General features: G+C 37.8%; 1 protein-coding gene across 1 annotated transcript; it reads left to right on the top strand.

Annotated features, from left to right (window-relative positions):
- The first annotated feature begins 5162 nt into the window (after positions 1-5162).
- LOC139853648 (diacylglycerol kinase 4-like) lies at positions 5163-7286 on the top strand. The gene is made up of 6 exons (XM_071843025.1): positions 5163-5529; positions 6356-6478; positions 6579-6716; positions 6809-6894; positions 6958-7045; positions 7143-7286. The coding sequence occupies exons 1-6, from the start codon at positions 5176-5178 to the stop codon at positions 7284-7286; spliced, it is 933 nt and encodes a 310-aa protein (XP_071699126.1). The 5' UTR covers positions 5163-5175.
- Positions 7287-15607: the final 8321 nt, after the last annotated feature.

Below are 15607 nucleotides of genomic sequence, written 5' to 3'. Positions count from 1 at the left end.
ATAACTTATACACACAAATGTACAATAAAATATTCGGGTCTTACACACCTGGAGTGTAAGATGTGAAGTGATCTCTACAAATTGCAACATGACATGTAGCACCACTATCAACAATCCAACTCGTGTCATCATGAGTAAGATTGATCATATCATAATCAATACAAACAAAGAACTCATCCGTGATAGCGTTAACTTCACCCTTATCATCATCACCACCATCACTTTTCTTTTGTTTATTCTTGTCATATGCCTTTTTCTTCTCATTCTTCAACTTTGGACAATACCACTTTGTGTACCCCTTTTCATGACAATTATAACACTCAACATTAACAAATTTACCTTTGCGTGAGCTGCTACGATGATTGCCTCTTTTATCCTGACCTCTACTATGACTTCTCCCTCACGTTTCTGTGACCAAGATATCTGACTGTGAAGAGGAACCTTGTGACTTTCTTCTCATCTCTTCATTCAAAATACTACCCTTAGCCAATTCCATGGTGATAGTACCATTCGGTGCAGAGTTGGACAAAGATGTCCTAAAAGTGTCCCAAGAGTCCGGTAATGTACCAAGTAACCAGTGACCCTGAATCTCATCCTCAAACTTGATACCCATACCTGCAAGCTGATTTATAATACCCTGATATGCATTTATGTGATCTGTAATAGGAGTCCCATCATGATACTTCAAAGCCATCATCTGCTTAATTAAGAACAACTTGTTATTCCCAGTCTTTCGCTCATATAACTGCTCAAGCTTTTTCCATAAGGCTTTAGCATCAGTCTCCCCAGTAATATGATTCACAACATTATCATCAACCCACTGCCGAATATACCCACATACTTGTCTATGCAAAATTTTCCATTGAGCATCAGATTTTTCCTCAGGTTTATCCTCAGTAAAAACAGGCAAATAATAATCTTTCACATAAAAAAGATCCTCCATCTTGCCTTTCCAAACATGATAATTTGAACCATTTAAACTAATCATTTTACTTGTATTAGCTTCCATCTTTCACACAAGTCAAATCAAATAACCTAGCTCTTGATACCAATTTGATGGGAAAATAATCACAACGGGCAATCTACAAAACGGAAACGAACATCCGTTTGACAAATACTTTCCCGACCCGTATGAAATCGTGAGGATGCTAACAAATAAATTATACCAAATGCAATTCAAACCAGCCCCAAATCAACAAATTAAAGGATAATTGAGCAAACACAAAGACACGAGCTTTTTACGTGGAAAAACCTCTCAAAATCGAGAGTAAAAAACCACGAGACCCGTAGGCCACTTAAATTCCACTATCACCAACAAGGAGAGCAATACAATAGGTCTTCTCTAGATCAACTAGAGGTATACAACATCATCATACTCTTGAACTACAACAATCAACAAGTATATGAAACAATTAAAGACAAAAGAGGAATGATTTCACCCAAAAAACTGCGGTCTGATCCAGAAGCTATAACTCGAGCTATAAACCTCTTTAGAAGAACTCAACGGTTGAAAACCTTGGCACTAATGTCAGGAAGACACAGCCCAAATTTGATGAAGATCCAACGGTTAGATCTCCGGGGATCGTCTCTGTTCTGACCTGCTATTTTCAAAAACGGGAATGGAATATCTCACTCTTTTTCTTGATCTCTCTGATCTCTCATATGACCAAAATAGCTGCACACTTGAAGTTTAAAATGCCCTAGAATGATTGACTAAGTCAACTAGCATCTTGGGCCTATTTTGTTAGGCTTTGGGCTTGGACTAACACTTGCTCATAAATGAAAACCAATTAAAACCCAACAGAACTTAGGGCCACAACTATTGAGCTATATTGTAATGGTAACACCCTTATCAAATATGAAGAAATAATTATGATCGTTCACTTAAAAATAACATTAGTGGTGTGGACACCATAATGTCTCTAAACGTCGGGAAACTGTCAACCTGAATGTGTGTGATCATGAAGAACCGGAAAAAAAAACCAAAAACCCAAACGATGTTATGGTTGGCAGTGGCGGAACTAGAAATTTGTTTCACCGGGATGAATTTTTTTTAAAAGGGTTCACATTTATTTACTGTAAACTTTTTTCTTCCATTATTTCATGAAAATATAACCTTCTGAATCATGGACTTTTGAGCCGCGGTCAAAATCCGAAGACTTTTATGCAACATATGGAAACTTTTGGGGGCAAAATTAATACTTAAGTAGAAAATTTCAAATCTGCTGGCGGCAGAATCCAAAAATCCAAAATTTAACACCCAAAATTTTAAATCCACTGAAGGGCAGGTGACACCCCTACCCTACATACTTTCGCCCTTCATGGTCGGTGACGTTGTTTGGTTACCATCAACTCCCGATAAATAACACTAAATATATGGGTAATGATATATCTACCATCGAAATTACTTCATCTACCACGAATATGCATTATTTAGTTATACAGTACAACTGATAATGCCAGTTTGTGGTGAATGAAATAATTTGGATGGTTTCCGAATAGAATCTCATAAATTATTATTATTATTATTATTATTATTATTAACGATTTCTAAATCTGACCACTTGTGTTCGCTATTTATAAGCAAGTCATATCATGCTTATCATGCCACCTACCTAAAAGTAAACGAAAATGACATAACCCCTAATAGTCCAATACCGACTTTTTTTAAATAGAATAACTTTGGTGTTACATGATGTAGATGTCACATGCTTCTTAAAACACACGAATATGGATAAAATGAATTTGTTGCGCGACTTTTACGGAATGAAGCATATAAGTATTTATTACGTTTTTTTTTTTTTTATTATAAGAATGAATGAGAATGTAATGGGACGTAGGCCTAAACGATACTCCGTATGTGTGATTGATTGATCTCTCTAAGATAATAAAAGAACAATAAATCAAATTTGAAAATTTGCATTATATGCGACTTGTTAAAAAAATCATATTATGTCTCGAAGGTGTATTTGAGTATTTGACAGAAAAACAGATGAGAGTTGGAAGTTGTTACTTTATAGATGGAGGATGTTGTTGAAGCAGCGTGTAATACAAACAAGGTTGGAGAACTCGGATCTCATGGAGATCTCGTTTTAGGAAGATCTCGGCATCTCGGAATAATCTCGGGGAGATCTCGGACGTTGACTTAGGTTAACTTTATAGTTTTTTTTAAATAAAAATATACATAAAAACATAAATATATGTATATTTATATACGTTTTTACGAGATTTTACAAGAATATCCGAGAAATGAGCGAGAAAATCTTAGAAATTACTAATTTTACAAGAAAATCTTACAAATTAGCAAGAAAATTCGAGAAATTGTGGCTTTAACTAAGTTTGACCCCGTTGACCTAGAAATCTCGGGAGATGAACATCTCGTCTCGGTTGCCTTCTAAAAACGAGATCTCGGGGAAGATTTCGGGGAGATCTCGGGAGATTTACAACACTGAATACAAATAGCTCGGAGTACGTGTGTATTTATAGTTTTATACCGTGTAAGCGTGTAATATATTTACATTGAGACCCCTACAGTTACATAATTATATTTTTTTTCAAATGTACATCTTTCAATAATCAACAAATTATTTCAACAAATTCATCAGAGCACAACGAGTGACGTTACGTTGGCGTTCTGGCTTGGGAACACCAGGATCCCAACGTTCCACCACTCCCCAACGGCGTTCCAAAGTTTCAATATTATACGTTTTATTTTTGGTGTCGCCTCCCCGACACTAAAAATTACTCCGTATTTTTTATTTTATTTTTCCCCTGTTTACTTCTTTGTCCATATACTATATACAGACATACAGTATGTGAGACCATCTTTAACTTTTGAATAGTGAAGTTTGGACGATTAACAACGCTTTCATCAAATTACTTTCAATGTTCTAAAGAACTTTGAGTTTGAGCTGAACATCAAAATTAAAATGTCACCATTCTTATGCTCACAAATTAGAAACCTTATTTACGTGTTATAATTATTACATTTTATAATGGGAATTGATTTCTAACACATCAATTTTTGATACATACCAACTTTTATATTATAAACTCACAGTTATACCTCTAAATTAGTCTGAGGAGTTAAACTTTTATTATTATTCTAAATAAGAGTATAATAGTAAATTAGGTGTGTATGAATAAAAAATGATGTGTGATAATCAACTCCCTTTTATTTTTATTTTTATAAGTTTTATAATATATAATAAGAGAGTGATTTATCTTTACTATTTTCTTTTATAAATATATTAATAATTAATATTAATTTGGTATATTGCTTTTCTATAGAAGATTTATTGTAATTGTTAACTACTTAGCCACCAAATTCCTGTGAATCAGGACAGGGGCGGCCCATGAGGGGGACAAAGTGAACTTTTGTCTAGGGCCCAAAATTTTAAGGGGTTCAAAAATATCATGCCTTGAATACGTCTATGTAATTTTGGGTTTTTTTCAAGTTTTTTCAAACAAGCTTACATACTCACATATATTATATTTACCTTCCACATTTTCAAACTTCATATTATTGATATGAAGTTAATTACGAGTATCATTTTTTATAATTATCTTATATTATTCTTTCGGGTCTTGGGGCCCTTTTGCTTTGCATCGTCCAGGGCACTTGAATTCTTAGGACCGACCCTGAATCAGGAGACATATGTTTGAATCTATGTGCGTAATTCATTCGGTTACGGATCTTGTCTTGTCTCTGGGGGGCTTGTTGCCCAGAAGTTTACTCATTAGTAGGGATCCAATGTGTTTGTCGCTAAGAAGATTTCATCTGCGAATTCAAAAGAATATAAATTGTTGATCTTTATATTTAATATTTGATAAAAGTTTTTTCACGACAATTTACATACATAAAAATATTATATAATTTAATGATCATTACTTTATAGACGCTGTAACGAAATGAACAATATTTTTATTCACGTTATTAACAATCTTAACTGCTATATATCGTTAAAAAATTACAATAAGCTACTAAAGTGAAATTTACTTCGTAAGCTAACTGTATATATTTTCAAATACCACCCTCTGGCGCAACTTTTAAAACCAAAAACACACACAAGCCAAGTCAAATTTAACCTTTTTTTTTTTCTTTCTTTCTTTTAAAATTTTCAAGTGTTCCACACGTAACAACAAAACGAATACTAATTAATTTGAGTTTGAATAATGGATTCAATCTCATCTGGGCCGGTACCGGAGATTAAGAAAGTAGCCATAAGATCATCGGTGATTGAATCAATCAAAAGTTGGTCATCGTTATCTGGTATTCAGATCCGTAAAGAAGATTTACGTAACAAGATTACAATACCCCAATACTTACGTCTTGCTATCAAAGATTCCATTGCATTTAAAAACATCGATGCCGGAAAACGTCATCACAATTTCACTACCGCCGGTCATGATAAACCGCCGGTCACTGCCCCTGAATCGCCGGTTGTTGTTTTTATTAATTCTAAAAGTGGTGGAAGATATGGGCCTCAACTCAAAGCTAGGTTGCAAGATTTAATGGGTGAAGAACAGGTAATAAAGATTAAAGATTCCATTTTTTTTCTTTAAACTGTTACGTAATATTTGAAATTAGTAACTTTTTCTTCATTTCTTTTGCTGTTTTCTAAATTGAATTCTTGATGTAGTTAGTGAAATCGTTTTTCTATTGAAAAGATTGATGATTTAGTATGCCGAAAAACTTGTCTTGATACTCATTAGAAGCAACTTTTTTTGTGGTTAAACTGTACGTAGTATTTGGGTTATAAACCAGTTGAAGTCCCCACTTAGACTGTTTTAAAACTAGATTTATATATTTTTTTGGGAAACTTTTAGTAACATGTTATTGAAGTTTTCTACTTTTAGCCAAGGTCGAAGAAGACGCGAAACGGGGTAGACCTTAAAACGTCGAGACGGGGACGAGACGGACGTTGACTTTTCTATATATAAATATATATATACACACATATTTTAAAGCCAATAAACTCCGTTGACCGGTTTGTATCTATAATCGCTATTATTATCATTTATATAATACAAAAAAGTAACTAAACTACGTCCATTTTGATCGATTTGACCGAATTTTGACTGATTTTAACCGAATTTTTGACCTTTGACAGTCTTTGATCCGATATTTCCCTCATTTGACCCGACTTTTGACTGTTGACCGACTTATCAGACGATGGGACGGGGTTGAGACGGGCTAGTCACCAAAACATCGCAACGGGCGTCATTTACAACAGTGGTTTTAGCACAATGTGCTATAAAAGATGATCTACTATTATTATAATTATAATTACTACTCCTATTACTATTACTATTACTATTTTTTAGTTTTTAATTAATTTTGTTTTGGTTCTAGGTGATTGACCTTTTGACTGTGAAGCCTAATGATTTTGTTCAATATGGGTTGGGTTGCCTTGAGAAGTTTGCTAGTCTTGGTGACAGTTGTGCCAAGGAAACTCGCGAAAGGTTGAGGATTGTGGTACGTGTTGTATGATTCATGTTGGTAGTATATATACTAGTACTTTTAGTTATATGATGATTTTAGTATGACAATATAATTTTGGGTTGTTATTTGATAGGTTGCAGGTGGTGATGGAACCGTTGGATGGGTCCTCGGGTGCCTAGGAGAGCTTCACAAAGAGGGCCGGGACCCGGTTCCACCAACTGCAGTTGTACCGCTTGGTACAGGAAATGACTTGTCCAGGAGCTTTGGTTGGGTAATAATTAATATACGGTTCATTAACTTTCGGTTTATCTGATATGAGTTGGCTCGTTGGGTTGTCGACACATGGTTAAACGTGTTTTTCAGGGTGGTTCGTTTCCTTTCAACTGGAAAGCATCTATAAAAAAGACTCTTTATAAAGCTATTCGTGCCCCAACTACCCGCCTCGACAGGTGAATGTTTAATTTTCTCCATAGTTTATTGTATAGAATTTTTATTGTTATTATTATGCACAGTTGGAATCTTGTAATAACAATGCCAGTGGGCCCAGAACTGGACGTTCCGTATTCCTTGAAACAAACTGAAGAACTTGTTCATGATCAGGTTAGGCATATAGTCATAGTTAAGACTATCTAGTCGATTAATTCTGCTTTTTGAACCAAATTTTTAATGATTTCGCGCTCTATGCACTTACTTACAGAATTTAAAAATGGAAGGGTTGCCTGAAAAAGTTACTTGCTATCAAGGAGTCTATTACAATTACTTCAGCATCGGTATGCTTATTAAAAAAATGCTTATAAAAATAAAGAAAAAAATTCTCTCTCATACGCTCTCTAGAATATGAACGGCTCTCTTCTACTTTTCCACCGCCGGCGTACTACTCCGGTATATCCTTTTTGCTTTTTTTAATTTCATTCGTTCATGTTCTATAATTTATTATATTATATCCTGTTGCTTTGTATTTGTTTCCTCTGGTATCATGTATCCCCTTCATACTTCTCCTTTCACCCCCAAGCTCAACGACCGCCGCCCAACATCCACCGGCGCCACCGCCAACCACATCCAGTACCGTCCCCTTAACGAAGGTATCTGGGTACCAGTCGATCGGAATAACAAGAAATCACCTTCCAAATCTCATATCAATCCGCCACCCAACACTTCTATCCCCGCTCCTCATAACCCTAAATCTAATATCACCAATCTAAATTCATCTTCAAATCTCATCTACAATCACTTTAGACAACGTGAAGCCTCTGTCAGCCTCATCAAGCAATTCGGTAAACCTAAATCTAACACCCCTCCATCCATGAAACCGATTGATAAATCACGCATCACCTCGTATATGTTCCATAATTTCCCCGAAAACTGGACATCGGTGGATTTCTGGGGTATATTCAAACGTTATGGCAACATCCACGAAGTTTACATCCCTAAAAAAACTCTTAAAAGTGGTAAAAAATTTGGGTTTGTTCGTTTCATAGATGTCCCGGAGTTCGACAAAGATTCACTTGCTAGGCGTTTAGGTCTAGTTGTTTCCGGGGACTTTCTCCTCAAGGTTTACAGGGCATGGGATACCACTTCAATTGATAACCCAAAACCCAAGACTCAACAGACTACTAAGCCAGTTAAGGTTCAACAGCCCAAACCTGTTCCCTCTAATATTACTGACGACCGAAGTTTCATGGAGGTGATCACCAACAAACTGCCTTCCAAATCTAAAATTCCAACTATCAAGGTTAATGTCAACGAACCCCTAATCGATTTACTAGGTCACGCGGTTATCGGTAAGGTCAAGGATTTAGAATATCTCGAATATTTTCATGAAATTTGTCAAAGTGAAAATCTTGCCGGGTTCACTATCAAATATCTCGGGGGTCATGATCTAATGCTCATTTACGAGGATAAACGACCTGCACTTGAGATGCTTAATAACCCGGAAAACCCACTTTGGAATTGGCTCGACGATATTAACCCGTGGGATCCGGAAGAATATACCACTTCCGGCCGTCTTGCTTGCATCAATATATTCGATGTCCCGATCACTTGTTGGCTAGAGTCCACCTTTCGGGATATTGCTTGTAATTGGGGCCAAATTGTTGAAACTTTTAATTGCTCCATTACCAACGAAAACAACCAAGACTTATCGCATGGTACGGTTATCATTAAGACCATGAACTTTAAACCTATCGATGATCAAGCTGTCATTATACATGATGATAATAAGAATGTCTCGGTTTATGTTAAAGAAGTACAAAACTTTTCCATGTTCAATTATCAGGATGACTTACCATTTGAATCCAATTCGGATTATGATTCGGATATCAACGAACATATCTCCGATGAGGAATCAAACATGGATGATGATGATGATCTTCTTGACGATAACCCTCATTACGACCCCTCGCAACATACTCACGTCAACATCCACTCCGGTAACACCTCGGATCACAACCCTGGTAATTCTTTTTCGGAAAATGGTTCAACATCTCACTCTTCTAAACGTATGGAAACTCACAATTTCCAAAGTAATTCTCCAACCTCCCCCATAAATGCCCCTAACGGTCCTACCCCCAACGTAGACATACCTACTAATATTAATGATTCTACTCCTGTACCTACACACCCTGATCCCACTCCCAATGTCATCCCACCAGACTCCCAAACTAATTCTGATCCTATCGGAGACCATGTAATACCAAGCCCACACATCTCAAGTGAGCCCATTAACACTCCATCCCAGCCCAATTCACCTCGCGGCCCAATCTATAACACAACCCGTAACCCAGTTACTCCAAATGCGAATACAAATAACGTTTCTCCCCCTACAGAAACTGTTATACCAGACTCGAACCCAAGTACACCTATATCCCCTAATCTACACCACCATATCTCTCCGGTTAGCCTAATGCCTGATCCACCCCCTACACATACCCATTCGACTTCCTCTGACCCTTTTAACCTAGATGAATTACTTTCCATTCGCAAAGCCAAATCCAAAAAGAAACCAAAATCGGTAGCGCACACAAAATCCACCTTGATCCCGAAAGATAAAGAACATCCTTTCAAATGGAGTTCCAAAGAAGATATCCTCAAAACCAATCCCGTGAGTCACATCCCACCTGTTGCCCCAATACCGAACCCAAAAAACCGCCCAAGATCAAACATACTATACATTAAACATCTCGCTCGGAGTGGCCAAAAACTAAGATTCTCACAATTAACAAAACAAGGCAAAACCTCTTCCATTGTCGGAGATAAATCATCTAAACAGAACCTTGGCTCGGAGACATCTTCTAGACATAATAATAACAAACCGACAACGAGCTCCTCGAATGGTTTAAGCACTGACACAAACGAATTCGGACAAAGCATCGGTATCCGCTGGAATGCTCGGTAACATCTCATCCTTTTTCTCGTTTATATTTTTGTTATAAATGTGTACGATCTCTCTTAATATTCGGGGCATTGGGCAATTGGGTAAAATTAGTTGGCTCAAGCGTATTTGTCTTAAAGAAAAACCTACAATTTTAGGGTTACAAGAAACAAAAAGTGATCATTCCCAAGATTACATCATTGAATCATTCTGGAACAATTCTGAATATAAATTCGTCCAAAAAGATTCGATTGGCGCATCAGGAGGTATCATTACGATATGGGACTGTAATATATTTTCCTTTGATTATGCTATTGAAGGAGAATTCTTTCTTGCTATCTGCGGGTCATGGGCGGGTTATGACTCGAAGATTGTATTAATTAATGTTTACGGTCCACACTCGTCCCCCAAAAAACTCAGATTTTGGGCCGAATTAACCTCCCTCGTAAACTCTCTCACGTTCCCGTTTATCATCTTCGGTGATTTTAATGAGGTTAGAAACACCTTTGAACGCATGAATTGTGAATTTAATCAACAATGGGCTAATAACTTTAACAACTTCATTAACAGCTCCGGCCTGATTGATCTACCCCTTGGAGGGAAAAAATTCACCCGAATCTGCATTAAAAGAATGAAATTTAGTAAGCTTGATAGATTCCTCATCTCCGATGAAATCCTAAAATCATGGCCTAACATTTCCTCCAAAACCCTCGATCGTGACCTCTCTGATCATTGCCCCATTATCCTTAGAAACACATTCGTTGATTCCGGACCTAAACCTATTCGTGTCTTCAACACATGGCTCGATCTCAAAGATGCTGATTCCGTTATTGCTCGGGCTTGGTCAATCCCTACGACCGGTAACCGCCCCGACTGTATATTCCGTAACAAACTAAAAAATGTAAAAATGGAACTTAAAAAACACAGCTCACAACTCGATAATCTCGACTCTCAAATTCTAGATCACCTTAATGCCATTAACGAATGGGAAGCTTTAGCCGAAACTAGACCCCTGTCCGAAATTGAGAAAAATAAATGGTTAAACGACAAACTCTCTCACATCGACAAAGAAAAAACCAAAACTAACATGTTAAAACAAAAATCAAGAATTAAATGGGCCCTCGAAGGAGATGAAAATTCGAAATACTTTCATAACTTCATTAAAAAGAGAACAAACAAAAACAACATACACGGCATCTCCATTAATGGTAATTGGATTGAAGATCCTAATGTCATAAAGCACGAAACATTCCTCTACTTCAAAAATCTCTTCAAACCAAACAATCTTAACAACCACTGTCCATTCGATAATGCTCCTCACCTTCAATATATCTCCCCTCAAGATAACGTCTTACTAGAGTCCGAACTACACGAAAGGGAAATCTGGGATGCTATCATTAACTGTGATAGCTCCAAGGCTCCCGGCCCTGATGGTTTTAATATGAAATTCTTCAAAAAATATTGGGACCTTGTTAAACACGATCTCATTAAAGCTTTAGAATGGTTTTGGACCAATTCTGAAATTTCGAACGGCTGTAACGCATCTTTTTTCACCCTCATTCCCAAAAAACCCAATCCTATCGGTCTAAATGAATATCGCCCTATTTGTCTAATCGGTAGCTACTACAAAATTCTTACCAAAATCCTCTCTACTCGCCTTGCCAAAGTTATACATAAGGTCATCGGGGCTGAACAAACAGCCTTCCTCAAAGGTCGCAACATATTAGACAGCGTACTCATTGCTAACGAAATTATCGATGAACTTAAACGGAAAAAACGCAAAGGTCTAATTTTCAAAGTCGACTTCGAAAAAGCTTTCGACTGTATTGAATGGGACTTTCTGTTCAACTCCATGCAATACATGGGTTTCGGCTTGAAATGGATTAGTCTCATCCGTGCATGCCTTTCTTCTTCATCCATTTCCATTCTCGTCAATGGCTCCCCAACTAAGGAATTCTCCCCAGGTAGGGGCATACGCCAAGGCGATCCCATCTCACCTTTCCTCTTCATCATCGTCGCCGAAGGACTCAACATCCTCGCGAAACGGGCATTAGCTAATGGTCAGATTCATGGCCTTAAAGTTGGGTTCGACAACATCACCGTCACTCATCTTCAGTATGCTGATGACACGATCTTTTTCGGGGAATGAAGTAAAAGGAATGCGAAAAACATTTCCAAACTCCTTAAATGCTTCGAGAAAATCTCTGGTCTTAAAGTTAATTTCCGAAAAAGTAAACTTTACGGAATCGGTACTTCTCCCTCTGAAACCGATGAAATGGCCAATTATATCAATTGCTCTACCGGTACCACTCCTTTCACATACCTCGGTCTCCCCATTGGCATCCCTACATCACACCCCTCATCTTGGCATCCAATAGTTGAAAAGTTTGATAAAAGACTTTCCGACTGGGCTGCCAAAACGGTCTCGTTTGGTGGCCGACTCACACTCATCAAATCCATTCTAAGCAGTATACCGCTCTACTACTTCTCTCTCTTTCTCACACCTTCCTCCATCCTTACCCTCCTTGAAGCCAAAAGACGCAAATTTTTCTGGGGTGGGTCATCCTCTGAAAATAAAATTAATTGGATAAAATGGGATCAAATTATTCTACCGTACGATAATGGTGGTTTAAACATTGGCTCTCTTTTCAGCAAAAACATCTCACTACTATGTAAATGGTGGTGGCGATTTAAAAATGAGGAAAATGCATTATGGGTCAAAATTATCACAAGTATTTATGGGAAGGGGGGGGGCTGGACTCTAACGTTTCTTGCAGGAACATTTCAGGTCGCACGGTTTGGAAAGAAATCATTAAAGCTGGCAAGGCTGCTAACAACTTAGGCACTGGTTTTTCATCCTCCATCACAAAAAGTTTCGGAAATGGCACCTCCATCGATTTCTGGAACGACATTTGGTTTGGCTCAGAACGTTTCAGCACACTTTTTCACAGGTTATATATGCTCGAGACTAACAAAGTTGCAACTGTCGCTGAAAGAATTACACAAGAAAACGGCTCCTCTTTTGGAAATTGGTGTTGGACAAGACCTCCGTTTGGCCGAGCTCTTAACGAATTAATGGAATTAAACAACATCATCTCATCGGTCACATTATCCGCCAAACCCGATTCCTGGAAATACACTCTTGATCCCTCGGGTACCTACACCACCAAATCTATGTCACATCTGATTAACATATTAAAATTTGGTGGTAACACTCTTAACACAACGATACCCCACAACAAACTTGTGCCTCAAAAAGTCTTCATCTTCATATGGCGAGCCCTACAAAAAAAGTTGCCGGTAAGATCCGAGTTAGACAAACGTGGCATTGATCTCGATTCCACATTGTGCCCTTTATGTGAATTGGAAATCGAAACCACTGATCACATTCTCGGACTATGCCCGAAATCGGCTCTAATATGGAAACACGTTCTTGACTGGTGGGCCCAAGACAACACACTAATCTCCAATGTAAACGATGCGATTATCAATGATCAAGCCTTCGCTCTCAACAAACTCGGAAACTTGATATGGCAAGCAACCAAATGGATCACATGCTACACAATATGGAAACATAGAAACTTAAATGTATTTTCCAAAAAAATGTGGTCTCCCGTCTCGATTCTCTCCGAAATACAAACTCAAAGTTATAGTTGGATATCTTTTTTTTGAAAGGCAAGTAGAATTGAAATAAAAACCAACCGAAGAACAGAAGAATGAGAAGGACCAACAAAAGAAAGGCCCAACTCAAAAAAAAACAAAAACGCAAGAGCTAATTTGCAAAGATTGCAAAAAACCAATACACGAATCTAAGTCATACTAAGATAAACACTAGGATTATTCAACCAAGTCAACCAATCGAAATTTTTTCCTTTTGTTCTTCTCGAAATCCATTCGAAGGATTTAATTTGAATTTCATTTAGAGCCACCGGAGCGGTCCAACTTTTACCGCGGAAGACCATATTGTTCCGATTTTTCCAAATAAAATATGCACAAACCCATTCTATTGCTTGCCAAATTTGTTTCCCAAACTCGGAAGCCATACTCGATAAGTTTCCACGAAGAATTTCCCCAACGCTTAGGTTTGAAAATTGCCCCAAGTTCCACCATCCATATACACGATTCCAAAGCTCCATTGAGTGTTTGCAGAAAATCAGAGAGTGATCAACGGATTCTAAGTCATCATCGCATAGTGGACAACGCACGGTATGTAAATCGACGCCTCTTTTATCAAGTTCACACCTCACCGGTAATCGCCTTTTGAGCGCACGCCAAACAAAGATTTCCAACTTTCTAGGAACTAGTTTATTTCGCAATGTCTCCATGTTCCCAATATGGTTCGCTTGATACTGATCATTGATGAGTTTTGAGAGTTTCTTGACCGTAAACAATCCGGACGAAGCAAGAGACCATTGCCAAGAATCACGTTCCCCCTGATGAAAATTGTGGGCCGAAATAAGAGTGATAAGGTTCGCCAGCTCAGTCTCACTTCTGCCAGTGGGCCTGCGAGCCCAATCCCAAATGAAAACAGGCCCTGCATCTGTGATTTGAATACGAGAATTAACTGTAGCTGCCTTGGTCCTCTCTAGCTGATATAGTCTTGTGAATCTGGAGCTCAGTTTAACATTCCCGATCCACAAGTCGTCCCAAAATGATGTTGAGTTTCCGTTTCCAATTTTTTTGACGAAAGAATTTTTGAAACTAATGCCAAGATCTTCTATTGCTTTTCCTGCAACAATAATGTTATACCAAGTGCCCGGAAATGAAACCCGAAGTGAATCGGGATCCAACTCCAAACCACCATTCGAACCATAAATACTACGAATTATTCTAACCCAGAGTGAATCGGCTTCGGTTTTAAACCTCCACCACCACTTTCCCAATAGAGCAAGATTTTTGTTATTTAAATTCCCAATATTTAACCCCCCATTTTCAAAAGACATAGTGACATGTTCCCATTTAACCCAAGCAATTTTAGAACCCGAATCTGACCCGCCCCAAAAGAAAGAACGACGTAACCTCTCAAGAATTTTTAACACGCATTGCGGAGCACGGAAGAGTGAGAAATAATACAATGGGAGACTAGATAAAACCGAGTTAATAAGGACTATTCTTCCCCCAAATGACATCGATCGCATTCTCCAACTTGATAATCTTTTTTTAAACTTGTCAATTACCGGGATCCAGTCACTTGATTTATTCATCCTCGACCCAATTGTTAAACCAAGATAAGAAAACGGAAACTTTCCGACTTGACAACCAATACGATTAGCCACATGATTTACTTCATCAAAATCTACACCAATACCATATAGGCAACTTTTTTGGAGATTAACTTTTAACCCCGAGGCCAACTCAAAGCATTTTAGGAGGTTTCGAATACTGTAGACATTTTCTCTAGACCATTTCCCAAGAAAAATAGTATCATCGGCGTATTGAAGATGCGATAACAATACTTTATCCCTCCCAATTTCCACACCTTTTAATAGGCCCGAGTTCATAGCCGCTTTGACTAAAATGTTCAACCCTTCTGCGGCCAGAATGAATAAAAAAGGAGATAGCGGGTCCCCTTGTCGTACCCCCCGACTTAGGTTAAACTCGTTTGTCGGCGACCCATTGATGAGAATAGAAATGGAAGCCGAACTCAAGCATGCATATATCCACTTCCTCCATTTGACACCGAAACCCATACTTTTCATTACTTCCATAAGAAAATTCCAATTAAGACAATCAAACGCCTTTTCAAAATCGACTTTAAAGAGAACACCTTTTTGTTTGGATGATTTTAAAAA

This window comes from Rutidosis leptorrhynchoides, chromosome 6 (genome assembly GCF_046630445.1).
Source record: "Rutidosis leptorrhynchoides isolate AG116_Rl617_1_P2 chromosome 6, CSIRO_AGI_Rlap_v1, whole genome shotgun sequence".
Classification (NCBI taxonomy): domain Eukaryota; kingdom Viridiplantae; phylum Streptophyta; class Magnoliopsida; order Asterales; family Asteraceae; genus Rutidosis; species Rutidosis leptorrhynchoides.
The sequence above is the reverse complement of the archived record's forward strand: the minus strand, read 5'-3'. Positions and strand labels throughout refer to the sequence as shown.

Coding starts and splice junctions, on each gene's coding strand:
- LOC139853648 (XM_071843025.1), top strand. CDS start 5,176: ATGGATTCAATCTCATCTGGGCCGGTACCGGAGATTAAGAAAGTAGCC. Junction 6,895..6,957: donor CCAACTACCCGCCTCGACAG/GTGAATGTTTAA, acceptor TATTATGCACAG/TTGGAATCTTGTAATAACAA. Junction 7,046..7,142: donor AAGAACTTGTTCATGATCAG/GTTAGGCATATA, acceptor ACTTACTTACAG/AATTTAAAAATGGAAGGGTT.